The 25,710-nt window shown below is 43.3% G+C and overlaps 1 protein-coding gene across 9 annotated transcripts in view; it reads left to right on the top strand.

Moving 5' to 3' along the window:
* The window catches only part of CELF2 (CUGBP Elav-like family member 2), a 313,311-nt gene that overhangs the window by 177,236 nt on the left and 110,365 nt on the right, over positions 1-25,710 (top strand). For all 9 annotated transcript variants that reach the window (XM_028162880.2, XM_057543107.1, XM_057543108.1 and 6 more), the window contains exon 3: positions 22,150-22,232. In XM_028162880.2, coding sequence (XP_028018681.1) covers positions 22,150-22,232 — 83 coding nt within the window. The remainder of the gene's footprint in view (positions 1-22,149; positions 22,233-25,710) is intronic.

Here is a 25,710-nt window from a genome sequence, read left to right as displayed (position 1 = left end):
TCACCATTACCTAGGTACTCCAAACCAAGCTCAGCTGGCAGGCCTTAGCACCCCAACTCTGCATTTCCTAAAAAGTGGAGGAAAAAGGAGCCGCGATCGCTAAGACGATAAACAGCCTGTTTCCAATCCAGTAATATTTCACATGAACTGGACTGGTAACCATATATCACTTATCTTCTGAATCCGTGTTTCACATCGCCTCCGACTTGAGGCCAAGAACAGTACAGCTGTGCCAAAGAGTGGGTGGGAAAATAGCCTTATTGTTAACCTGCGTTGAAAACATAATGGCTTCTCGAACGTCTTCATTCACAGATGTTGTCCACGGCTATTAATGCTCTTCCTTCAATGCGGCAGATCAGAGTTTTCGTGTAAACCTGCTCTGTCCACGTCTGTGGGGCACCCGCACCTTGGGGAAAAGCATTAGCCTCTGGAAAATGGCTTTATCCTTTCCGTTTCCATATGGTTCGAATCCGTAAGCGGGCTGTTTCTCTTGGTTGGCAGTGTGTGATCATATACACCCATAAAGGTGTCATTGAGAGTCACTTGGACCCGTCATCCCATGGCGACCCTGCAGAGCCCGCGAGTGTGGTCGGCCTCCTTGTCGAGGACAAGAAGGGATGGAGAGCGATTTCCCGAGAGCTGCTCAGCTTCTGCAGCCGCCAATCCAGGTTTATAAACAAGCAAGTTTAGACACCCTGTTTGATAACAACTTCCATCTGCAGAGGCCCCATTTCCGCATCATCATCGCATTTGTCCCCCATCATGGCCCTGAGAGTACACACGGTGGGGCGGGCGTCTTGATGGTACACCGAACGGGAATCTGTGATTGGAGGTGGTCAGGGACTTGCCCAGCTGGGAGACGGGGGACGAAAGCCACCGCCTTGGACTCAGGCCAGTGGTCCTGCTGTTCGACCAGGCGGACAGCTTCATCCAGGGGCCTCCCATCGCCACGTGGGACACCTCTTTTCTCCTGCGTCAAAAAGGCTTTGTGGTTTCGGAGGCATCCATTGTCATCTCAAGTCCTGGTTCCCATGAAATGAACAGATACTAGGGTAGCAAAGCGGCCCTTATCAGATGTCACAGGGAAAAGAGAAAACAAAAATCACTCTCTGTATTCTCCAGAATCCAGCTCAGCATCCAGGTTGCATGATACCTCCAAGGAAGGCAGCAGTAGCATTGATCAGCCGTCTCTCAAAGAGCCACTTTGCTTTTAAACAATGCACGGTGGAAGGAACACAGACTGGCCTTTGGACTGTCGTGCTCAATATGCTGAATAGAATCTTGCTTCTGTTTGACTGACATGGTCAGTGGCACGGTGGCGGGGGGCAACTCTTAAAGCTTTATTCCCAAGTGGGTGTCTGATACTTAGGTGCATGTGCACAAAATCTGTTCCTGCCTGCTTTATGGGTAGATATTTTACTGCGGATTTTAATTCATGCCTTTACGGGGAATCTTCTGTATCTTTTTGATGCTGACAGTTTTATTAAGGCTATTTCTTTAGGTTTTGTTATTACTCCATTAAAAATGTATTGTTGTGGCAGCTTTGAGGTGGTTGCAAAATACTCCTTTTTTTTTTTTTAATACACAAGCTGGATTAAAATGTACAGTAACTGTCACCTGGTAACCAGACCCCATATAACTATGTCACCGTTCGCCAGTGATTTATTGCTTTAAATTGGAATCAGCTGATATTTGATTCCACAGTTTTGAACTCTGCAGGGTTAATCTGGAGCCCGCTGGTACACATGAAATAGTTTTATCTGCTGTTCTAAGACTGATGAAACGTTTAAAAGATGGCTGTGTAATCAGTCAGTTATCTCTCAGTGTTACAGCTTATTCCACTCGTCAGTGTACAGTCTCCAAAATAATTATTCTGCTGTAGTTAAAACATGGGAACCGAATGCAGCCACTGATAAAAATTGCATTCACCAAGTCCTTTTCCATATTGGATAGTTCTATTTTGTTATCTTCTTAGAGGGAAAACATGGGTTGTGATGGTCAGACCTCCTGGGAGCTTGAAAGGTTAGGGCAAGGCCTGGGAGACAGAACACTTAAATCTGTTGTCAGTGGCTTTTTCTACCTTTGACCTTTTGTTTTCAGATAAACTTGATTAGACTAGACTTTCATTCACTCATCTGGATGTAGGTAGCGCTCCTTGGAAATAAGGATACTGATTCTTAGAGTTTTCTTTTGTCCTAAAAGCAGTCAGAAGATATCTAAAATCAGGGGGATTTGGAAAAAAAAAAAAAAAATTCCAGACCAGTGTCCCCTTTTTAGCATTCTCCTTTCATCACCACGTATTGAAGAAGACCTGAAAGGGAAAGGTTATTTGGTCAGCTTCAGACCTAGCATTTTCTACAAAGCTCATCTGAAGGAAAAGCATCATAGATTTTTTTTCATAAACTATGTAGTCTGTAGGGATAATAACTCTGTTTACAAAGACGTTTGCAAAAAATCCATAGACAACTTATTGATGTTTCGAGGGAGACCCGAGACTCAGAATAAAATCTGTTATGTAACGGTCTGCCGGTGAGATTACACAACCTGTCTTTGAACTGAGGGTAGAATGTAAGTTTTTCAGTTCATGAGAAAAAAGAATACAATGAATTAATTGTATTTGGGGCACTTCTCATTGCGTGGCCCAAGAACAGATTCTCTGTTGGGTAAGGAGGGGTGCCTCATGGATAGGGGTTTGTAGAGGTGGGTGAGGTATCATGTATGGTCGTATGGTTGTTTGTTTTTTTTTTTTTACTGGTGAGAGATGATCAAGGAAGAAATGTTAGTTTTCTTAGAACCCGAGAATATTGTCTCTGGCGCCACCCTCTTGAACTGGGGACAGTGAGAAGCCATTTGGTTAAGAAGACGGTACAAGATGCTTCCTGTTTGTTTCTGTGATGATTTACTCTTCCTGTTCAGTTAGTTGCTCATCACCTCTTGGCTGCTTCTTTCCCTCTTGAATATACAGTAAATCACTCCCAGACAGACTCCCGTCCCTCCAGCCAAACACTTCTTCTGTTGTTACTTGAACATGGGCCCCGCATCGTATTGCTACCCGGCTAGATGCGCCAGAAGTGGATGTCAGGCTTGCACGTAGAACAGGCCCGTATATTACTGCACCGTCCAGAGTCTGCACTAGACAGAGCGGGCCTGGAGAGGCGGGTCGATGGGCGCGGCTCCCCTCCCGTCTGAGTACGCCTTCTCTTGAAAAATATATTTAATTACACAGAGTCTATTTCTAGCCACAGTTAAGTGCGGGCTCTCCAGACTCCACTCAGCTTGTCTGTTAGGAGGGGGGAAACGCCATCAATATTTCAAAAGCTGCTGACAGGCAAGAAGTTAGGCTTGACGGCTGGAAATTTAGAATTTTTTTCTTTTAACTCTCCCTACCATCTCTGCATGGCTTCCCTAAAGCAGTACTGAGGAAGGCTTAACATAGAACAAGGGGTATGATGAAGTCTGATGAGATAAAACCAGTCAGAGTCTTCAGGCTCCAGATAACCTAGATGTGCCCTGATTGGATGGCCTGCATTTCCCACCTGGGAGCTTTCCAGCACAGCCAGCGCTCAGAGACACCCTGGCATCAATGTCGCGAAACTGGGTCGTGGAAGGTGCATTCCAGAGAATATATTTTAGGGCAGATCTTCCAGGGACAGCTTTTGAGGGACCTTCCAGATTTCTAGTTGTGGTTGGAGACAGTGAATGATGTTCAAACACACCCACACTTTCCAGCTATTGCCTTGGCGGTCCTGTGAGAGGTTTCGGGGGTGGGTGGAGTAAATGAATTCTTTGGGGCCACTCTAGAGGCTTAAGAAATAGTTTGCAAGAACCCGTTAGCCTATATGATTTCCATGCTGCCTACAAACTGTTCAGGAATCGTGTGTCCGTGTAGGTGTCTCTCATGTCCAACCTCACCTTCACCTCCGTTCGAAGTACTAATTTTTCTTTGTCCCTCTATCGCAATGCTAAAAAACTCAAAGCATCTTCTTAGCGCAAAGATACTTAGTATTCTGTATACTTCTTTAGATTCACATGAACTCTCAACCAACGGGGATAAAGAAAAGAGGTGAATTTATTAAATTTTTAAAATACCTGTTCCCTAGATTTTCATAGGCTACACCTTGATATCGCATATATTCGGTTTTATTTGGGCATGTGCTTATTTTTGTGAATTTTTTTGGAGGAATTTAAAACAATTGCAGATCTACCTAGGCACCAAAAGGACTTGGAGACACCACTTGCTAGCCCATAACTCAACCCAGGAAAATGGTACAGGAGATGGCCTCCTTCCTCTGCCAACTTGGTCCAGACCCCTTGAGACCTCTCTAGGTCAGATTTCTGTACCCGCCTGCACAGCAGGCCCTGCCTGGTCCCCAGACCCACTTGAGATGCTAGTGGGTTGGAGAAGCAGTAGAGGGAAGGGGTGGGGGGGATAAACCTGAATTGCTGGATCAGCGCTTTGAGAAGTGGTAACAAAAAGAAGAGAGAAAAGATTGAAAGAGGAGACAAAAAATTCACTTGTGTTCCTGGACTAAATCTCACCAACAGGCAGATGAAATTAGGAATCATTTAGCGATGTGGATTGAAATGTTAGGCTTTCCTATCAAGATTACATCCTCCTGCAAATCTAGTCAATTTTGCCGAGTGGCTTGTTTAAAAAAAAAAAAAAAAAAGTATTCTCACCACAAAGCCATTAAATACGGGTTTAAATGCATCACTCACTTTATCTACCTGATTTTTCTATAGCTGTCCACCAACTTCTAATTTTCTGAAACCAAATTCTAAAGCACACTCACTTCGATCCTTCTGGTGTGTTTTTAACACAGCTACTTTGGGCAGGACGCCGACACTGTGCTAAAGGTGTGGGCCGAAGAGCACCAACATGATTGTCCTTGTTTCAACTGTATTTTTATATATATATACTTTTTACCATTTGACGTTGTAGTAATCAGGAGAGGCTCAACTCCTATAACAGATAGGCCTAAAAATGTATTAGGACTCCAAACACAGAAGTTTCCTTCTTGCTCATGTCAAGAATCCCTTCTGGGTGTTCTGGGTTGGTGGCCGCTTTCCTCCACGTGGCAATACAGGGAACCAGCCTTCTTCACCTTGTGGCTCGGCCTTCCCTTGGGTTTGTTGCTGCTGCTGCTGTTGTCGTTTGCCATGTGCATCCATCCAGAAGGAAAGGAAGGAAAATGTGGACGACTTATATCTGCTCTGTTAAAAGGCCTGGCCCTGAAGCAGCAAGGATCACTCCGCTCATGTCCCCTTAGACTGTATGTGGTCACGTGGCAAGAAGCCAGCCCATGTGGCCTCACCCTGCCCTCTGCTGCAGTCCTGGCCCCGTGGGAGGAACGGATTTGGGTGGGCAGCTGGTGGGCTGTGCCACAGGTGGTGTTTCCCAGGATCCCCAGAGGATAAGAATCGTGGGGGACACTTGTACAGATGACCAGACCTTGGCCCTGAAAATCCTGATCCCATGGGAGGACCCTGGGTTGGTTCCAAGGAATTTATAAACAAGCGACTATGGTCTTCAGGCAAGTTTGAGAAACACTGTTTTAAGAGGTAATTGGATTGTGGAAAGGTATTTTGTACATTTGTTGCAGTCTTAGGCTGAGAATGCCATGTTGTAAGGAGACCCAACTCCTGACACCCTTTACTCTTTGGATTTAGCTACAGGCCTCGCTGTATAGACAAGATGATACAGTGACTCTTGCGTGTAATACTTATACACCTGTCCAAACCTGAATTTTTCTTCGAATTAGCCGATTGCGTCACTTAGTTGATCAGGTTCACCAGTCATTTTGACACATAGTTATTTTTATGGTTTATATCAGCTACTTGGAATATATCCATTTATGACAGCTCTTTAACACATAGTTCACTGTCTAAGACTGACAAGGAAAGAACTCATCGGAGTTTTTTTACCCCTCCTGTCATAATGTTGAATCCTTTAGAAACCTACCATCATGGAAATTAAAAGTATAAATACATTTGACGAATAGTGGTTGGATTATTTATCAGTGACCTCGGTCCAAAAATGAAGGCTGGAAAGCTGCTCCACCCAGCCTTCCAAACGTTCCAGAAGAGTGACACGAGATGTGGGGAATTCCAGTGGTGCTTTCCATGGTGCATTTGAATCCTACACTGTCTTCTCCACGCTACCCAGCAGTGATGTGGACCACGTCCCTTTCGACAAAGTGGATGTGCTGGGGGAATTGAAACAAACTTTAGGGTTAGTCTAACACAGTTATATCCAGGAAAGTAGCTCTTCCTCTCACTAATGTAAAAAGTATTCCAGGACAGTACAGTCAATGAAAAGATATTTGCAGTGGCCACTATTTTAGATTGCTTGAGTTATTGGTCTGTTCATGATAGAATAAAATTGAGAACTAACTACGAGACCCTTAGTGGTGGGAGAACATCTCTTGTAACTACAAAGCAGTGTTATTATCATTTGTTATCTGCACAATTAGGGAGCAATAGAGTTCAGCAGAGGCTTCGCCCATACCAGTGATCTTTGTTGCCTAGAGCCTTTTAGCTCTTTGCAGAGTGTTTTACAACATGCCTTTCTTCCTGCCCCCATCTTAATCATCGTGTGTGTTTGTCTGAAATCCAGACGAGCAGTAGCCCTTCAGTTCAAAAGGGGCTGAAGACTTGGAAATCCATCTTGATGCAGTCATCAGAGGATGGAATGGGAACCTGCGGGGTATTATTTCCTTTCTCCTTTCTTCTAAAAGGTTTAACAGAAGAATAAGTGTCATTGGCAAAGATGGAGGAAAACGAAAGTTCTTAGATCAAATACTACTTCAGCGTCTGTGCAGGGTGAGGAAGGCTGATGGATGGCATGTTATTCTTGAGTGAAGCCCAATGGCTGCTGATCAGCCAGTGTGTAGAGTTTTCCATAATCTTGAAAGCAAAGAGATATTTCACCTTTTCCCTCTGAGATTTTTGAGGGAGAGAGTCTCTGGCGAAGAAGATGAGTCTTCTCTCTACCTGCTAAAGAATGAGCAGTTAACTCTGCAGCTAAATATTAAACACATCAAGTGCAGGGACCGTGTATTATATTTTTCTTGTATCCGTCATCAGTTAATACTTATTTAATTTTCTGAGAAATGGAAAGCCACGCTTGCTATTTATCTGGGTTGAGATTTAGAGCAATGAGGAAGCACGGTGTTCTTTTTTTTTTTTTTTAAACACCTTTTTTATTGAAGTATAGTTGATTTACACTGTTGTGTTATTTTCAGGTGTACAGCAAAGTGATTCAGTTATACACACACACACATTCTTTTTCAGATTCTTTTCCATTATAGGTTACTACAACATATTGAATATAATTCCCTGTGCCATACAGTAGGTGCTTGCTGTTTATCTATTATATTTATAGTAGTGTGTATCTGTTAATCCCAAACTCCTAATTTATCCCTCCTCCCCCCCTTTCCCCTTTGGTAACCATAAGTTTGTGAGTCTATGTCTGTGAGTCTGTTTCCATTTTGTAAATAAGTTCATTTGTATCATATTTTAGATTCCACATATAAATGATATATGACATTTGTCTTTCTCTGTCTGTCGTACTTCACTTGGTATGATCACCTCTAGGTGTTTGTCAAGAGTGAGATTGGGGTTCAGGCTTTGCCAATCCAAATGCTTCCTCTCTGTGCCTTAGTTTCTTTTGCTGGCAATAGGGACTTAAACTAGATGATTACTAAGGCCCCTTTCTGCTCTCCAGTCCAAGATTTAAATTGGATCACAGTCAAATCTGGACCAGCCCTTGTCGAAATTACAATGCAAGTGAAGTTTTTTTGTTTGTTTGTTTTTGGTTTTTTTTAATTAATTAATTTATTTATTTATTTTTGTCTGTGTTGGGTCTCTGCGGTGCGAGGGCTTCTCATTGCGGTGGCTTCTCTTGTTGCGGAGCACGGGCTCTAGGCACACAGGCTTCAGTAGTTGTGGCACGTGGACTTCAGTATTTGTGGCACGTGGGCTCAGTAGTTGTGGCTTGGGGGCTCTAGAGCACAGGCTCAGTAGCTGTGGCACACGGGCTTAGTTGCTCCGCGGCATGCGGGATCTTCCCGGACCAGGGCTCGAACCCGTGTCCCCTGCATTGGCAGGTGGAGTCCTAACTACTGCGCCACCAGGGAAGCCCACGAGTGAAGTTTCTTTTTCCCCAGCCACCAGAGTTTTTCCATGGCATTACCTCATGCCCCAACCCTGACATTCTCACTGTGTATGCTCTTATCAAAGCCTGTAGTCAGCGATTGATTTATACTCTAGTATAAATCACTGGAAAAGAGATCATAGTGTTGTTTTTTCCAAGGAATTTTTGCTTTAATATAAATCTGAGCTTCAAGCCATAAGGATGAAGCCCAAAGGAGGAGAGTTAGGATTGGGAGAGATCTCAATGGAGAAGGGGCATGTAGAGTTCACCTGCGACAGCCCGGTTTTCATCTGTTGTCCCAGAATAATGACTAATATTCCCCCTCCCACTCTCCAAATTCTGGATCACTCTAGATATAGAAGAAACCTTTACAGTACCCCCAAAATGATACCAGACAATAGAAGGAAGAAAACAAGCTGACCGTTCCTTCGTGTTTTCTGTGTGCCCAATTCTGAGCTTGGTACTGTGTATACATTAACTTACTAAATGGATCGGTCAAAATCTATTTCACCTAACCATCTAACCACAGCTACCTCAGGTCAGAAATTGACTGGCCCTACCAGGGTCATTTCTCAGAAAATGGATTCAAGAGTATTGCACAGACCGTCTTCATCACCAGTAGTCCAAATCAGAAAGACTCATGACACATGAAGTCTAAAAGAAAACCGTATTGCTGTGAGGCGAGCAGATGGGAAAAGGCCCTGAGGACAGTCAATCTATAAGTATTTCAAAAGCACCTGCATGCCCAACTTCATGCTGTGCCTTGTGAAGGGGACCAAGGAACCTTCAGAAGTGACTCCCTGCCTTCAAAGGTGGTCCTTAGGTGGCATGATAATGAAGTAACAACTGAACCACTATAGCAGGTTCACTGTAGGGGACAGCAGTTCATCAAGCAGGCAGTGATTTTTTTTTTTTTTCTTGTGTCTTATCATCGTGTGATGGCAACTCTCAAAATGAAATCCAGCTGCTGGGAACCCCTTTTTTCAGGGGATGCCTACATCTGTCCCCAGCCTTCCTCCTCACGTGTCCCTTCCTCCCCTCTCCTGATCCTGACATTTAGAACCCCACCTCTTCATGCAGAGCCCAGGATCACTGCTCTTTTTTCTTTTCCCCCTCCCCGGTTGCTGTAAAATACAGGAAAATGACAGGTCCGTGGTTAAAGGTTTATAGTGATGAAACCCAGGTATGCTCATTAGACAGCCACAGGGTTTATTTCAAATAACTCACTGTTTTAGGGAATTTTTGCCTCTTGGGGGAGTACCATCAAGTGTACAGTTGGGGGTAATTCTGTTGTACTCTGAAAAGGAAAGTCCTCAAAATGATTCCATTAAAATGGATTGACTGTTCAGAGGCCATGTAAATGGATGTCCAGGGTCCTCAAGGGCCATGCAAATGCGCGGACTTGGCCAGTTCCAAGTAATTACTTCAGAAAGCAAGACAACAAAATCAATTCCAAACCCTGTTACCGGGTGTATGGTCATCACTTGCAAAAGAGGCTCGCTTGCCTCCCTTCCATCCAGAGGCCAGCAGGGAGCAGCGTGAAGTTGTGGCTGGCCTGCGAATGCTGCCTTTCTGTACCTCGGGGGCTTTTTTTTTGTTAAATCATCAGGGTAATGCTGACTGTCTCTCACCTGCCTCGTAGGGCACCTGCACAGGGTCTGTGCGGGCCAGGGGCTTTATGGAGGAACGTAACAGATTTACGGTGGGCAATAATCTCTAACATTTATTAAGCACGTCAGTGTATATACCAGGACCTGTGGTCTATATACATTTTCATAAGTTACCTTGTTTAATAACCCTGGGATAGAGCTGCTGTTACCCTGTTTTAAAAGTAAGGAAAAACAGCTTAGAGAGTTTCATAAATGTGTCCAACACCCAGTCCGTCCGAAGTGCTAGGAAAGGATGACCTCAGCAAAGCTTTATGAACAGAGCAGGGAGGAAATATCCAGGGCCACTTTGAAACCTGTCGTAGTCTCTTCCCTGAGAACTCTGGGACCAAGGATGCTTGCCTGTTATCCCTAGAACATCAATTTATACTTGGCTACAAAAGTGCATTTCTTATATGATTTCTGCTGTTCCAGGCAATTTGTAAAAATATCTCCCTCCCCGATCTACATGCACATGAAAGATGCCTTAGTTTTCATGGGAGCGGACGCGGCAGTTATAATGCCCATGAATATCAGCTCTCTGGAGCCATCTGCCACAGGAAAAGTCTAAAACAAGGACAGATCTTTACTTGAGCCAACATACAGTTTCTGTAGCCAATGAATTGGCCTCCATTTCGTTTTGACCCGTAAAGATCAGAATGAGGAAGTAAATATGACTTTCCTCACCCCCGTAACAGGAAAAATACCTTGGCTCTAGTCTGGATTCAAAGCCTCTTATAAAAGAGTCCAGGGCTTCCCTGGTGGCGCAGTGGTTGAGAGTCTGCCTGCCAATGCGGGGGACACGGGTTCGAGCCCTGGTCTGGGAGGATCCCACATGCCGTGGAGCGGCTGGGCCCGTGGGCCACAATTACTGAGCCTGCGCGTCTGGAGCCTGTGCTCCGCAACAAGAGAGGCCGCGATGGTGAGAGGCCTGCGCACCGCGATGAAGAGTGGTCCCCACTTGCCACAACTGGAGAAGGCCCTCGCACAGAAACGAAGACCCAACACAGTCATAAATAAATAAAAGAACGCGAATTTCTAAAAAAAAAAAAAAAAAAAGAGTCCAGCCCCACCTAGAACGGGCCCATAAGAAGTTGGAATACCAGTGATACCACTGGTAAGTGCTGAAGTGCTGAGCTGTATTTTATTGAAGCCGACATAAGGGGTCTGAATGTGTAGACTTGGCAGGTACAAGTTGCCCGGCCATCAAAGCAGGACAGTGAAGTTGAGACTTAAGAGAGTGGTCTGGCCAGGAAGCATCTCATGGCCCAGTGTGCTGAATTGAGAATCACAGGAAAATGACTCTCATTGCCACCAGACTCCTAATTATAACGACATCCTGTCCCCAAGAGAACGCATACTACACAATAACCTTATATTAGAAACTTCTTTTTAATGAGGTCCCTCGGTGCTTTTGAAACTAAATCCTTTTTAATTGGAACTATCTTCTACCACATTTAACCCTGGGACACCTTCCTTAATCTATGTCAAGGTATCTTGATTAACTCAGCCTGAGGCCTTGCTCAATCCTCTGGACCCTTGGAGAAAAAGCCTTTGCTGCCATGCCCCCTAGAACCCTCTCTGCCACCAAGACTCGTGGGGGACTGACCAGCTCAGGAATTGGGGCCAGACACACTGACTTTAGGGAGACCACCCAGTATGGCCTTCTTGTTGGCTTGTCATGTTCAACCTATTTTTTTCTTACCTTGAAAGAAAAACTATAGCCCTCCTCCCTACTCTAGAATTAATATTTTAAAAATACAAATTAATCAAATCCACAGTTTGCTTATTCCTTTGCATTTCTTAACAAAGGAGACTGCTTGCCCTCTACATTCTGTCCCCATGACTCCTCGGCAGACACGCACGGCACCGTAAACTCACCTTCCAATGCCTAGAGCAGAGTGGGAGCCTTTAAGAAACAGCTACGTGCAGTGATTGTCCCATCAGGGGAAAGGGTGACTTTAAAATTCTTCAGATACTTTTACAGCTATTACACTGAAATGGTTTAACCTAAGTGGCTTATTTCAGAGGCCCAGGGAAAGGGGAAAAAGCAGATCCCAGCAATTTTGCCCTTGATATCTTTTCGATCTGTGTCCTGCAGTTGTTGGGATTTACATAATAATTGGTGAGGAAGTATTGCAGTACACACAGATCCATGCACATCCCTCCTGGTTGCTTTCCCAGAAGGCTTAAAAATGCGGTAGATTTAATCTAGGTCAAAAAAAAAAAAAGAAAGAAAGAAACCCCATTTGCCTGGCAGAGGATTTGGAGAGCCTGCCTCACTTCACAGGGCCATGGGCGTATCAGGAGACGGTTCCTCCAAGAAAAGTCACCAGGGCAGATTGTGATCTTGTGGCCAATTAACCGACTCTGGTCCCAGCGTGTCAGGCGCAGAGTCTCAGGACAGGGTGCGGGGTTGCACGGAGCCCCGTGAGATCAGCGCTCTCTCCCTGGTTGAAAAGTTGGCACTGATTTACCGTCTAGGGGTCCTCCTGCTGGGGACATGAGTCGGGGTTCTTGGAGGAGCATAGGATCTGCGCCCCAGGCAGCCAGAAGTCATAAGCACAGCTCCTGCTTTGTCAGTGAAATTCCCTGGGGATTCCCTTGGGATTGCAGTTGGTGAGCCAAACAGTGGTGTCCACATAATTCAGGTACTGAAAGCAGAATGACGGCTCCGTCTGCTTCCGAGGTAATGGCCAGATGGTATTACTTTTTACATCAGGGTGCCCATTATATGAAACTCTATAACAATAAGCTAATTGGATACGGTTTCATTAAAAGTTGATTTCTGCAGGATGTGGCATTTGTATTGGGTAGCTGTTATTCTCGCTCTGGAAGTCCCACTTTTACATAGAGAGAGAAAAAAGTGCTTTGTCTTAGAGAAGACTGTTAGAAGTTTAAAACGGGAGGTTTGGGGTGTAAAAAGACATTTTCGGTGACATGAGAGGAGGTTGAAGCAGTCTTGAGGATCCTTCAGAGGAAAGCAGAACCTATCAGGGGTGGCTCATGGCAAACTCTCCTATGATAGGCATTAACTTTGAAGGTGGCTGTGAACCATTAGTGATGTGGGTGGTTTTGCCTTTGCTCTGAGCTACTTGTGTGATTGTGGGCTTTTGGCTAGCATGCTATGGGAGGGGGGTGGAGAGTTGGGTGACTCGAGTTAATTAATTGTAAAATTCCTTGATTCTATGGAACAGGCATAGAAGCCAAGAGAAAGATGACACGTTAACTTCCTCTAATTTTTTTTTTCTTACTTTTCAGTTTAAAGCAAAAAAAAAAAAGGATGCAAAACAAAACCCTTTCATCTTCTTGCAGGTTCTTACCATTTAAGGAATTTCTGCTTCGCTGCTTTTTAAAATTCTTTTCTTGATATCTCAGTTGATATAATTACAACCACCTTGGTGCAGCATCCAAGTTCAGAGGGGCCACGATAAGGAAATCATACTAGGGAATACATAAATGTGTTTAGCAGCCAGGGGACTGAATTTTATTATTTTTTTATTGAAGTATAGTTGATTTACAGTATTGTGTTAGTTTCAGGTATACAGCAAAGTGATTCAGATAGACAGAAAGATAGGTAGGTAGATAGATAGATAGTGACAGGTGGATGGGATGGATAGATAGAGTTCATAGGCAGATAGATAGATTGATTGATTCTTTTTCAGATTCTTTTCCCTTACGGGTTATTACAAGATATTGAATAGAGTTCCCTGTGCTATACAGTAGGTCCTTGTTGTTTATCTATGTTATATATAGTAGTGTGTATATGTTAGTCCCATACTCCTAATTTATATCTCCCCACACCTTTCTCCTTTGGTAACCATCAGTTTCTTTCCTATGTCTGTGAATCTGTGTCTGTTTTGTAAATAAATTCACTTCTATTATTTTGTAGATTTCACATATAAATGGTATCATGTAATATTTGTCTTTCTCTGTCTGACTTCACCCAGTATGGTAATCTCTAGGTCCATCCATGTTGCTTCAAATGGCAAAATTTCATTCTTTTTTATGGCTGAGTAGTATTCCATTGTGTATATATGTACCACATCTTCTTTATCCTTTCATCTTTGATGGACACTTAGGTTGCTTTCATGTCTTGGCTATCGTAACCAGTGCTGCTATGAGCATTGGGGTGCGTGTATCTTTTCAAATTAGAGTTTCCATCTTTTCCAGATATATGCCCAGGATCATATGGTAGCTCTATCCTTAGTTTTTTAAGGAACCTCCATACTGTTTTCCATAATGGCTGCACCGATTTACATTCCCACCAACAGTGTAGGAGGGTTCTAGGGGACTGAATTTTAAATGCAGCTTGTGACATCAGTAGCATTATGTGCTAAGTCCCATCTTACATTCCTCTAAAGCGAGCCATGTTTTGAGGACAGAGTAGAAAGAATAAAGAAAGACCTAGGACCATGGGGCCCCAAGTTAATAACAGTGCATTGGATGTGGTTTTTAACCGGCAGTGCCAGTTCTTTTGAGGGGTGGACTTTAGGCTGAGGAAAGCGATCCATCCGTGCTTCTCCAGGGGACCAGTTTGCCTCCTGAAGCATCTGTGTTCTTTGGAAGGATGGCATTTTGCCATTGTCCTTTTCCTCAAGACTCTTGAGGGTCATCTCCTAGACCACTGGAAGGCTACTTCTTTTTTTTTTTAAGGTCAGTGCTAAGTTTACTTTAACAATTTAATTCAGGGTATTTTTTGATGGAGTTTTTGAACCTTTAACTGTCTTGTAGAAACTGAAAGTCAAGGGTCTTGGCAGTGGGTAAGCCCATGGTTGATAGTCAAAACCTTACTTAGCATGTGGGAGATTCACTTGAGCATAAAGTGCACCACTGAGATCAACAACATTCAAAGAAGCATGAAATCCTCTACATAGTGGCTGAGATTGGGGGAGAAAACAGATGATAAGGGGAAGCAACAATGAGAAGTCCATCCTCTTTTGACTTAAACTGTGCAACTGACTCGACACGAAGCCAAGATCCCAACTGCAGTTGGACTTGTGTAAAGGGAGCACTTGCTTTGCTTGCAAATGTGTAGACAAAAGAGAGCTTCATTCACAGAAAGAAAAAAAAGCGTAGCAGGTTCAGTCATTTAGCCTCGCAGGGCCTTGGTCTCTTGATCTGACGGCCCCTTAGAATTCAGAGGCAGCCTTTGAAGGAATTTTCAGTTTACACCATGGTGACCCTGTTGCTGTCTTGAATTCAAATACAGCTTGAACTGAATCTCTCTGCCGGGGCTATTCCTTTTTTTTTTTTTTTAAAGAAATAAATACGTACACGGTTCAATCAGCACAAGATTTTTCTGTGGTTGTTTTCAAGTGTTTATTTGTGTAGGTTTTGACAGTGATGCAGATTTCTTGTACGAGATGTTGAGTGACCTTGAGGACGTGGATGACCCCTCTTTATACCCCAGGGACAGAGTTGACTTGGGGAGACAGGTGTCCACGTACACAACACCAGAAGCTCCGAACTTGAAGTACTTTTTATTTTACCAGCTTGGCCACAGCGTTGTGGGAAATCATTTTTTCACCTTCTCTCCTCTATCCTCAAGTTGTCTAGTTGCTTGTATTTCAGAAAACGTTCCACAATTGCCCATATTAAGATATTACTGAAGAGTTGCATCAGAAAAAGTATTAACAGTCAGGACTAGAACGTTCCAAAAAAGGCCCTTTCTCCCATTTATGGGAGCAACCTTTCAAGGAGAGGGAGCTGGTGGCTCCAGGAGAATCGTGAGGAATGTTCCACTAGACCAGCCATACGTAGGGCTGGCTTCCTGTGCCATTGAGAGTGTAATTGTTGGCATGTGATCTGAAATTTCTACCCTGCAGCAGACAAGTGACTATTTCAATAATTGCAAACCTTTCAAGTCACTGACCTCCCATCTTTATACCTGGATTCTTTAAAACCAAAGACACAGAGTAAAAAACTACCATGCTGTCCATATTTTAGAGCCAAATACTTAAAGAAAACTGTCTTTTTATAAAATGGTGTCTTCAGAGCATCAAACCTTAGTTTCCTTCCTCCCCAGTTTGGTAACCTCAGAGAAGTTTCTTGAACAAGTATGGTGTCAGTTTTCTTCAGGGCAGAACTAATTTTAAAATCTGATCTCAGTACCGTTCTCTCAGGCTGTGTCTACACTGCCCTCCACACGGAAGAATGTAAATTAAGTGCTGTTTGACTCAGGACAGGCCATGATATAAACTGGTTATCTCTACATAAGTAGTGCATTTTTTTTCCCCTGTGAGTATTATTACCAAGAGTTTCCAAGTTAGGCTTTCCAAGAGAAACAGCTGTGGTTTGAAAAGACTGGTGATAATCCAGATGGTTTCTTTTAGGATAAGTCTACTTGATCATTTAAAATTAAAGTCTTTCAGTAAAGTTGAGTGTCTTCTTGATGGCTTTAAGTACACTACTTGGGGGGCGGTGTGTGTGTGTGTGTATGTGTGTGTAGAGAGACCACTGGCCTGTCTTCTTTGAGGCTTTATCTTCGGAAACAGCCAAAACCTCGTCACAGTGTCTCAGATTATTCAGCAGTGAAGCCAGCAGAATACCTGAGGGAACTTTTTATGGCAGCAGAAAGTATTTGTGAGGAAATATAGTCAGACACCAACTACCCTATTTGGAGTAGGTAGCTCTTGGCGTCTCTGAGAATTACCCTTCTCAACTTACGGTACAAGATGGTCTAATCATATCACACAATTATGATCCTGATGACACATTGCTTTACAAGCTGAACATGGGCAACCAGATCGCTGAACTTGCCAACTTGTGGGAATCGGGGCCATCAGAGGCTCCCAGTTCCCCTGACTCGTTCCCTTGGGGCCCAGCGTCCCCTGGGTGCCTCCTGACCATCCAGAGATGCTCACAGGGAGGCCTCACACTGGTGGCCTTCGTGGTGGGCACTCTGCACCCCAGGACCTTTCTCTCTAGACCTTCTTCCCCGTCCAAACAGATCCATCTTAAGTGGCCTTCCTAGGGGTCAGCCAGGTGGTCAAAGTTGAGCCGCACAGTGAATTCACAGGGAGATGGTAACGGCCACTGAGCTTTCACGTGACACCCCCTGCAGTATGTACTCAGCAGCGTCTCTTGCGGTTCAGTACAGGAGTCGTCACTAGTGGGCATGTTAGGCTCTGCATAGGCCTGAAACACTGATATTTGGTTCTGGAATCACCTCTCGAGTTTTACCCCCTAAGCTGTTCTACCTGTGAATTTAAAGAGCCATGGTGAGGCGTAAGGGGATGGGCCTGATAAATAGACATGCAACAGATGGATTTTTTAATTTTTTGCTCCGAAATCCAGAGCTCTTATTAACACAGTGAATTGTTGAAACTCTTGGAAAGTGGGATGCCACGAAGTCACCTGGGCGTGGGACATCATGTTTATCTTTCCTAAGCTGGCTGCTGCCACTGGCAGAAACTCCAGAGCCAGTGGATAAAGGTGGCAAGAATTATAAAGTGCGAGTGCTTATGAGACTGTGTCAGACGGGTAGCGCAGAAAAATGTGAAGCCGCACAGAGCAGTAACAGGAGGGCTGAGGCTGGCTGAAGCATTCGGCTCTGCCCATCCCCGGCGTCCCCTGGCAAGTGGCTTCCCGTCTATGACGTGGAGCAGGCCTTGCTCTGCACTCCACAGGCAGCAGGGAAAGCGGATTCTGGGAGCGATGCTGACGCCGGAGGGGTGGTCACCTCGGGTGCACGTCGCAGCCGCTGACCATTGAAGAGTGCCCGGGGCTGTTGTCGGCGTTTAACCACCCACCTTACAATGATGTTGGAAGCAGAGCCTGGTGGAGGAGGGAGGTCTGTCCCCCGAATCAGACTGCTGGGCCATCTGGTGTTGCAGCTGACCTGCAAACGAATCCGGTAAATTTCAGACCTGAGTTACAGCTGGTGTGGGGAAATCTAAAAGCCAGGTGGTTCCCTTAACAGCTGTCCATCCAGTTAGGGTAGGCAGGAAAGAAAATTCCAACCCTGTTGCACCTCCATGGGTTTTCTAGGATCTAGAGTCGCTCCCTGGCCTTTTGCCATGATAATCACCATCTCAGGGCAAACATTAATGATATTTCTCCCTTCCTGTGTTGAAATGATCTCTGCAGGTCAATGAGTCTAAGATTTTAAGTGAGTATATCAAGTGATTGACTACTAAAAAAGTCTGTGGTTGTTTAGCTGGAAGAGTACTCATAGAAGCAAGAGTCTGTGGAACACATTCTTACTCTGGAAGTGTCCAGACTCATGTCCCATCGGGGGAAAAACACAAATGGCTGACTCTAACATGAATGTTGAAATTGGGAGTATTTCTACCGCAGATTTTCTGATAACTTAATGAAACATTACTTTTATTAAGTCAATTAGTATGCATGCTGAATGAAGTGCAAGACATTTTTAGCCCAAGAAAGGGAAGGAATAATTTTGACTGTTAAAAAAAAATTTATTCTGAATGAAACCCTTTGGTTATATATCCATGTAGGGTTTTTTTTATTTTTTCAGGGGGAGGGAGTGGTAGGCAGACCTGTTTTGTGTGTGTGTGTTTTTCAATAAATTTATTTTATTTATTTATTTTTGGCTGCATTGGGTCTTTGTTGCTGCACACAGGCTTTCTCTAGTTGAGGCAAGTAGGAGCGGTGGCTACTCTTCATTGCAGTGCGTGTGCTTCTCATTGCGGTGGCTTCTCTTGTTGCAGAGAACGGGCTCTAGGCACGCGGGCTTCTGTAGTTGTGGCACGAGGGCTCAGTAGTTGTGGCTCGTGGGCTCTAGAGCGCAGGCTCAGTAGTTGTGGCGCACGGGCTTAGTTGCTCCACGGCACGTGGGATCTTCCCGGACCAGGGCTCCAACCCGTGTCCCCTGCATTGGCAGGCGGATTCTTAACCAGTGTGCCACCAAGGAAGTCCCCAGACCTGGTTTTTATTCACTGCTTTAGGGGTGATGCAGCTAAAGTAACTCAGGTATAGAGGAAGTAAGGTATTTTCCACTGAGTCATTCAGGAACCGAATGTGTGAAACCAAAAGAAGTCTTGGGGTGAGATTCCCCCAGAGCCCCCATGTTGGTGCGAGTGGTTCATTGCATGAGGGTGCCCAGCTGAGGCTACAAGTCGGGGCAGAAATTCAGCCCGAGCTCTACTCACTGAGCCTTGGGGCTCTGCCCACCTGGAGATGGGATACCTCCTTCAAAGGTCCCAAGTTTGCTTGCCAAGCATGGTGCCTATGGAGATGAGCTTTTGGGTTGGGGGTTGGTGAGCAGTGAAGGGTTAGGCGTATCACCAGTGGTGTCCAGGATACTCTTCTATGTATTACAACTAGAACTGGAGCTTCAAGGGGCATGTCTTCCAGGGTCTTTGTTTAGATGGGACGAGAGTAAAAGAGTTCAAAGCTATGCACAGTTCAAAGAGGATCTGTAGTGACAAATCCCTGATTTCACCCTGTCGGTTGCATAGGCAGAGTGGACCCTGGATGAAATTGGAAAGAGTTCGAGATTTGGAATATCTTTCCATCTCCCTTCTGTCCATTAAGACTCCTCTCTGCATTCTTGCCCCTCTTCACCCCCATCCCACGCTGCTCAGACATCAGCTTCAAACTTGCCCTTTCTCAAAGCAAAACAAAACAAAACAAACACAGAAACCACCTTCTGTTCACTAAGAACCTTGTTCAAGAGGGAAGCACTTGAAGTTGCCAAATTCAAGGTGTAAATAGCTAGGAACAATTACATATTACCTTCCTCAAGGGTAGCATTTTAATACTTAAATAGCAAATGAACTGCACCTTCCCAGTGGAATTTCAGGCCATGGGAAGTGGTAGGGATTTTGTTTGGGTGTTTAAGACAGGAAGGGATTCTTTATTCCTGAGACCACTGTGTGTTGGGTCCACAGTGGCCCAAAACAAGATTCCTTCAGTTTACATCATCTTTATTCTTCGTTGCTTTTATCTTATCATCTGTCATTCATAATTTCCGTTCCCTTTGTCATTACACTGTTCTTTTAGGCCAACCTCAACTTTTCCTTCTTAGCTCTGAGCTTGGCCAGACTGGCATTTGTTTTCCTTCTGCTGAGATAATTCTTCCTTAATTGCCTTCTTTCCAGGCATGCAGACTGCCTTATGACTTCTACTGCATCCGAAATCTTCTATTTTTTAAGTATCACACCCTCAAAATCTACCTGCTTGAAAGCATCAGATTTTGTAGCTTCGATTTTGAAGTTGAAGTTCAGAGCGTCCTCATTGCTTGCTTACCCAGAAGCCAACCCCATAAGCCCAGGAGAGAGAAAGGAGAACTTACTGAGAGTCTGGTTGTTAGAAGCTTTTGGAAGACAGAGATGATGTCTTTCCCTGTTTTTCTTTTCTTTTCTTTTCTTTTTTTTAAAATTTTACTGAAGTATAGTTGATTCACAATGTTGTATTAATTTCTGCTGTACAGCATAGTGATTCAGTTATACATTCTCTTTTTAAATATTCTTTTGCATCATGGTTTTCTTTCCCTGTTCTTCCTTCTGTATCAAGCCTAGGGGAATATAATTTTTCTTCCTCTTAAAGTGATTACAATGGATACTGGAAGCTGGGACTTGACTCTGCTGTTTAACATCATTCCTTGATTTGAAGCAATTCCTGTAGCTTTTCTGGACTTAGGTTATGCCATTGAAGCTGGAAATCACACATTAATTTGATTAGTTCAGGAAAAAAATCTACCACCAGGCAGCATGGCCAAATGAACTCTGGTCAAAGAACTCAAATAGCTGAAATGGGAAGCTCATATAAAAAGGAACACTCTGTCTATCTGTGATTCTTTAAGGACACTTCATAATTTTCGTATCCCTCCATCATGCAAATGATATACTTTAAGAGTTTCTGATCCTTGGAGGCATGGAGTTTTTTAAATGCCGAGGAGCTATGATCATACTCTCCTTTGTCCAGGAGGTGGAGGTCTTACATATTTAATCTCAGTAGACTCCAGTGAAACCAAGTATTTGACAACAAGGTTCCAAGTTTTTTTTTTGCCAAATAAGGAGGAAGCATATGCATTTTGGAATGTTTTATGGATGGTATTGTACTTTATTTTCTTCCTTTGAATGAGTTTTGTTTTGAAAAGTAGATGCCAGTGTATGATTTTGAATCTTTGATGGTTTGTGGTGCCAACTTCCTGCTCTCCAGCTGTGCTACGTTTCTTCACTTACATCATTCCCCTAAATAGAGCCAACGTTGATGCCTTAGTGCTGTGAATTTCTCTCATGCCACTTGCTGTACTTGGCGTTTGAGGGCCTCTCAAGGCTCTCTCCATCTCTCCAAGCATTAGGATAAGGATCAGGATGAAATATGTACAATCTGGGTGACTGCATCTCTCTGCTTTTTTTTTCAGCCCAACTCATCCAAGGCAGCCCAGGTCAGAGGCAGCATCTTTTTTTTTTTAATTTCCAAAGTTTTTGTCCCTTTTTTCTAAGCCTGATTGTGCTAAGAAACTATATGCTAATTAATAGATAATTAACCGGTATCTTCCTCTGGTTTAACCACATATGTTAACCAGTATATTTAGATACAGGTTGAAGAAGGGGTCAGCCATCCTTTAGAATGCAGAAGGAATGTAAAAAGTTTTCAAGACCATTTTCTTTGGTGGAGGGAGTTGGGTGGGAAGAGGGTATATGCTGGTCTCTCTTGGAGGGGTCTTCAGCCTGGACTCCCATCCCATTTCCTGAGAAACGAGGAATCAAGAGGTTACCAGTTGACATACCACAGCCATATTTAATATACGGGACAGAGTCTGCAAACATGTTTCAGCATATGCCCACCACATCATAGCTTACTTCCTCAACTGGTTAAAATAGAGTCTTTCATTTCAGCGAACAAACATTGCGTGTTTCATGTATGGAATTTTGCATTATGTACTGTGGTGGAAGTTAAAAAGAATAAAGCACAATCCCAGCTCCTAGGGAGCTTGTTATCCAGCTGTCTAAACCTTGGAGTTGAGAAAGTGTTTTAAAAGGGTGACGTTCTGGAGATATCCTTTAAGAAAATTATAGTTAATGTAAGTTTTTGCTATTGTGCTTGTGATTAAGCACTTCGCTGGATGCCGTGGGTGCACCACAAGTCCCACTAACAAGTCGCCCACCACCTCCCGCCCTCGTTCCTGAAGAGCTGGATTCCCGGTAGTTGGTGCACAGTTACGAATTGACTCCCCAAAGTGGGGAAAAGCTAATAAATATGATTTAGGATGAAAGGCGCTGTGTAAATGCTTGAGCTGTTATTACTGTTCCCGTGCACTTTATTTTTAAATTGCGCATCCTTTTAAGTAGATGACTCGTTCGCCCCAGTCTCCATTATATCGAAGCAAAGCATTCACAGAAATTTCTAAAACCTTTTCATTTCTCTCTGTAGGTTGTTGTTTCGTAACATTTTATACAAGAAAAGCTGCACTTGAGGCCCAGAATGCACTGCACAATATTAAAACTTTACCTGGGGTGAGTCGGTTTACTTTTGTACCAAAATCACTTTATTGCTTGAAAATGGTCCTTTCAACTGAAGGTTCTAGTGATGGGCTCTTAGTGCCAAAAATGACTTTGGGCTTTTGAGGTGGGTGTGCTGACCCCACCACCCGTCCCCCCGGCAGCAGCCAGAGCAGCTGGCCAGCCCCTCAAGAAACGCTGGCATTACTGCTGACAGAAAGACCTCTCAGAGAGCGTGTCCCCTGGTTAGAAAATCAGAGTGACCCCACTGGGTCGCAGTGGCTGCAAAGAGTACTGGGTGGGCTGCAGTTTCAAAAAGGGTTGGGGGGGGGGGGGACTCCACACACACACGCACAAGAGGAGCAAATGGAAAAGGAAAAGCTTTTACTCACCAGGAGCCTCTTTTCAAATTTAGTCCTTAGATTTTTCTTTTGAAAGGACAAAAATGTACCCGGCACAGCCATAATATTCAACCTCCTAATGGTTTCTAAACAGTCAATGGTGGTTAACAAAGTCAATGTTTTAATGCCCAATTTGCGGCTTCATGTCGATAGAGAACAGAAAATACAAAGCTTACAATTTTTTTCCATTTCCTTCCCAGTAATATTGGATGCTTGTTACCATTCACTAGAAATGAACTGATGTGGGCTATAGCTACTTCATCAGAATACATGATTTCTGGGGGGCTGTGACAGTTTTATCTAGTGTATGCTGGTATAAATTTCTCCGTGCTGTTGGGATATCTTCCCTGTTGACTCAAATATCAGGGATGAGTTAATTTAATGGCATAATGATTTGTGTAAGTGATAGTGAAGAACCTCTGGTAATCAGTGCTATGCTAATGATTTTATTGAAACCTGGTTTGTTAATAGTAAAAGAAAGATAACATGATGTCCCTAATGTTTTCAGGGTATAATTCTAACTTTTTATCATTCATCTGTCATGCTAACCTATGTACACAAGTCATTTGATACCCTGTCACCCCCGGAAAAGATAGCATTTGTTTAATTCACCTTAGCGCAATTGAAAATTGTATAATATTTTAGTGGCAAGACAGTCAGTAGAAGGTTTTCAAAACATTAGCTTCGTAATAACAAAAAAGTAATAAGTTATGAACCTTGGTCTCAAATCACACCACTTTGGTTTTTCCCTTTTTGTGTGAGCAAATCAGAGAGACAGTGGTTCAGAAAAGGAAGTGTGATACCAGAATTCTCCCTCCCAATTCAACTTAACTACTTCTCCCTGAAACTTCTAAGGTGGTTTTTAGTAAGGGAGATTTTACTGGGTCTAAGTGCTTTGCCTAATGATTTTTTAAGTATCATTTCAGCTTCATTCTCTGTATAAATGGAATTTTTCCAATGTAAATTCTAGGAGGTTGCAGCGTTAGGTTACATTATTGAACAAAGCAACTAAGTTAAATATTTACTGGCAATGGTAGAAAAATATTTTTTTTATTTCCCAGGCTCCTAATCCAACCCAAAACCCACTTGGTATTCCTTCTTTTAGAAAGAAATACTTTACAGTAATTAGTGTACAAAATCCCTTCTCGGTATGTTTAAAAAAATTACTTGATGATAAATTGTTATTTAGCATTTAGGGTGTATAGAGGCCACATCACATCCTATTTTAAATTAATGCAGAGCTTGGTTAATTTGAGTTCATCACCTCCACTAGGAGGGACATAGCTCTTAACATGCAATTTTCATATGTGAAGATGCTCCCTAGAAACCCAGAAGTAATCTGATGAAGGGGCCATGTTGAAAAACCTACAAATGACTGATGAGTTTGCTCCCATTTGGGACATCTTACTCTGACCCTTTTCTCAGCAAACAAATAGTATCTTCTGTATTAAAAAAAAAAAAAAAAAAAATGTTGCCCATGTCTCTTTTTCGCCTTAAAAATTCTGCATGCAGAAGTCAGGGATGGTGATTTTGGAAACCCATTATTAAGGACAAGAAATCTGGGGTTGGAAAAGATGGTTTGTGGATTGTTTTCGGCTTTCTTTTTATCCAGTTCAATTTCCTATGCCCAATTACTTGAGGTGGGTTAAATGAAAATTTTGAGAAGTCAGGTCTGATTTGTAAGCTCCTAGCCTTCACAGTGCACACAGTATTGCTACATCTGCCATTTCAAATTAGGTGCGTGGGAACAGAGTTCCACATCTTGCATTTATGTATTGCTTTATCTGATCAGCGTCACCCTTAACAGCTCCAGGAAGAACATGAAAGTGGTTTCCTATCAGCTGGGAGCTTTGGTGGGCAGGAAGAAAAGGGACCAGATAAAAGATAAATGCATATTCTTGGGGAAAAAAATTATTACAGGGTGCCTTTCTGTTTGATTACAAGCCTTGGAATTAGTCAACATTTCCATAATTCTAAACCAATATACACCTGTTTTCCCACTGTGATGTGAAGGAACAACTTAATTTAACAGAATCCCTGCTGTGCTAAATCTCTCATTAACTACCAAGTGAGTTCGGTAATTTAAAGTTGTAACACTACTATTTTAACTGGTTGCCTTCATATTATGAAATTAATAAGAAATTAATGATGCACTTTGCCATATGCCTTCAATTTCTTTCTGAATAAAAATAAAAGGGATAAAGAAAAATGCATCACCAGCTGACACTTTAAAGCTTTTCTGCTTGTAATCATTTCTCCTGTGGATAAAATCCATTAAAAATGCACTTGCTGCCTTTTTTTCTAAAGTGTCCACAACTTTCTGTTTAAAACAAGATCAAATAGTGCTGGGTGTTTGGTTGGAGGTTTTTTCCCTATTTAATTTTCTTCTGCAGTTGATGTGTTTTGTCATATGCAACTTTTCATCGCACAACCAAACTTGGTGAATGTTGAGAGACTATCATTCTTGAGAGAAGCAAAGAACTTGGTTAGTATGGGAGAGGAAGAAAACCTGATGGGATGTTCATTTATGCAGTTGGATGTGTCTGCTCTCAGATTTTTATATAAAGGCACCCTTCCTCCCATGTCATGTATGGATTATAGAGACCCTTTCTGTGGTGAGGTATAGGGCAAAGCATCTGGGCCTTACTTAGCAGTGCAAAGTCATTAAGGACACATTTCTCAAGCCTGTCTCTTACCATGTGACTGAGAAAGACGCTGGGTCTTACATCCTCTGAAATGCTCAACATAAATCCTAGAAATACACTATTAGAAATTGAGGGAGAAAATTCAGGAGCTCAACACAGGGAGCAAGAAATGAACTTCGGAGGGTGGGGAGGTCCTTCCCCTGGTTTGATCATGCTCTGCTCTAGAAATAGTGGTTTGACACATACGCAACAGATCAAATCTTAGGCACGGTGCCTAATTTATTACTGACATTTCATTAGGTTAACAAATCACTCATGATTATCGGGTGCCTGCTGTGTGCCAGGCAACAAAGCTGTACAATCACACACACGCCCTTGAGATCCCTAGTGAGTCTGTGACCATGTCTGCACAGAAAGCAGAGCTTGATGAACCATTGGCCTTGGTAC

Source organism: Balaenoptera acutorostrata, chromosome 3 (genome assembly GCF_949987535.1).
Source record: "Balaenoptera acutorostrata chromosome 3, mBalAcu1.1, whole genome shotgun sequence".
In the NCBI taxonomy this organism is placed as follows: Eukaryota; Metazoa; Chordata; class Mammalia; order Artiodactyla; family Balaenopteridae; genus Balaenoptera; species Balaenoptera acutorostrata.
The sequence above is the reverse complement of the archived record's forward strand: the minus strand, read 5'-3'. Positions and strand labels throughout refer to the sequence as shown.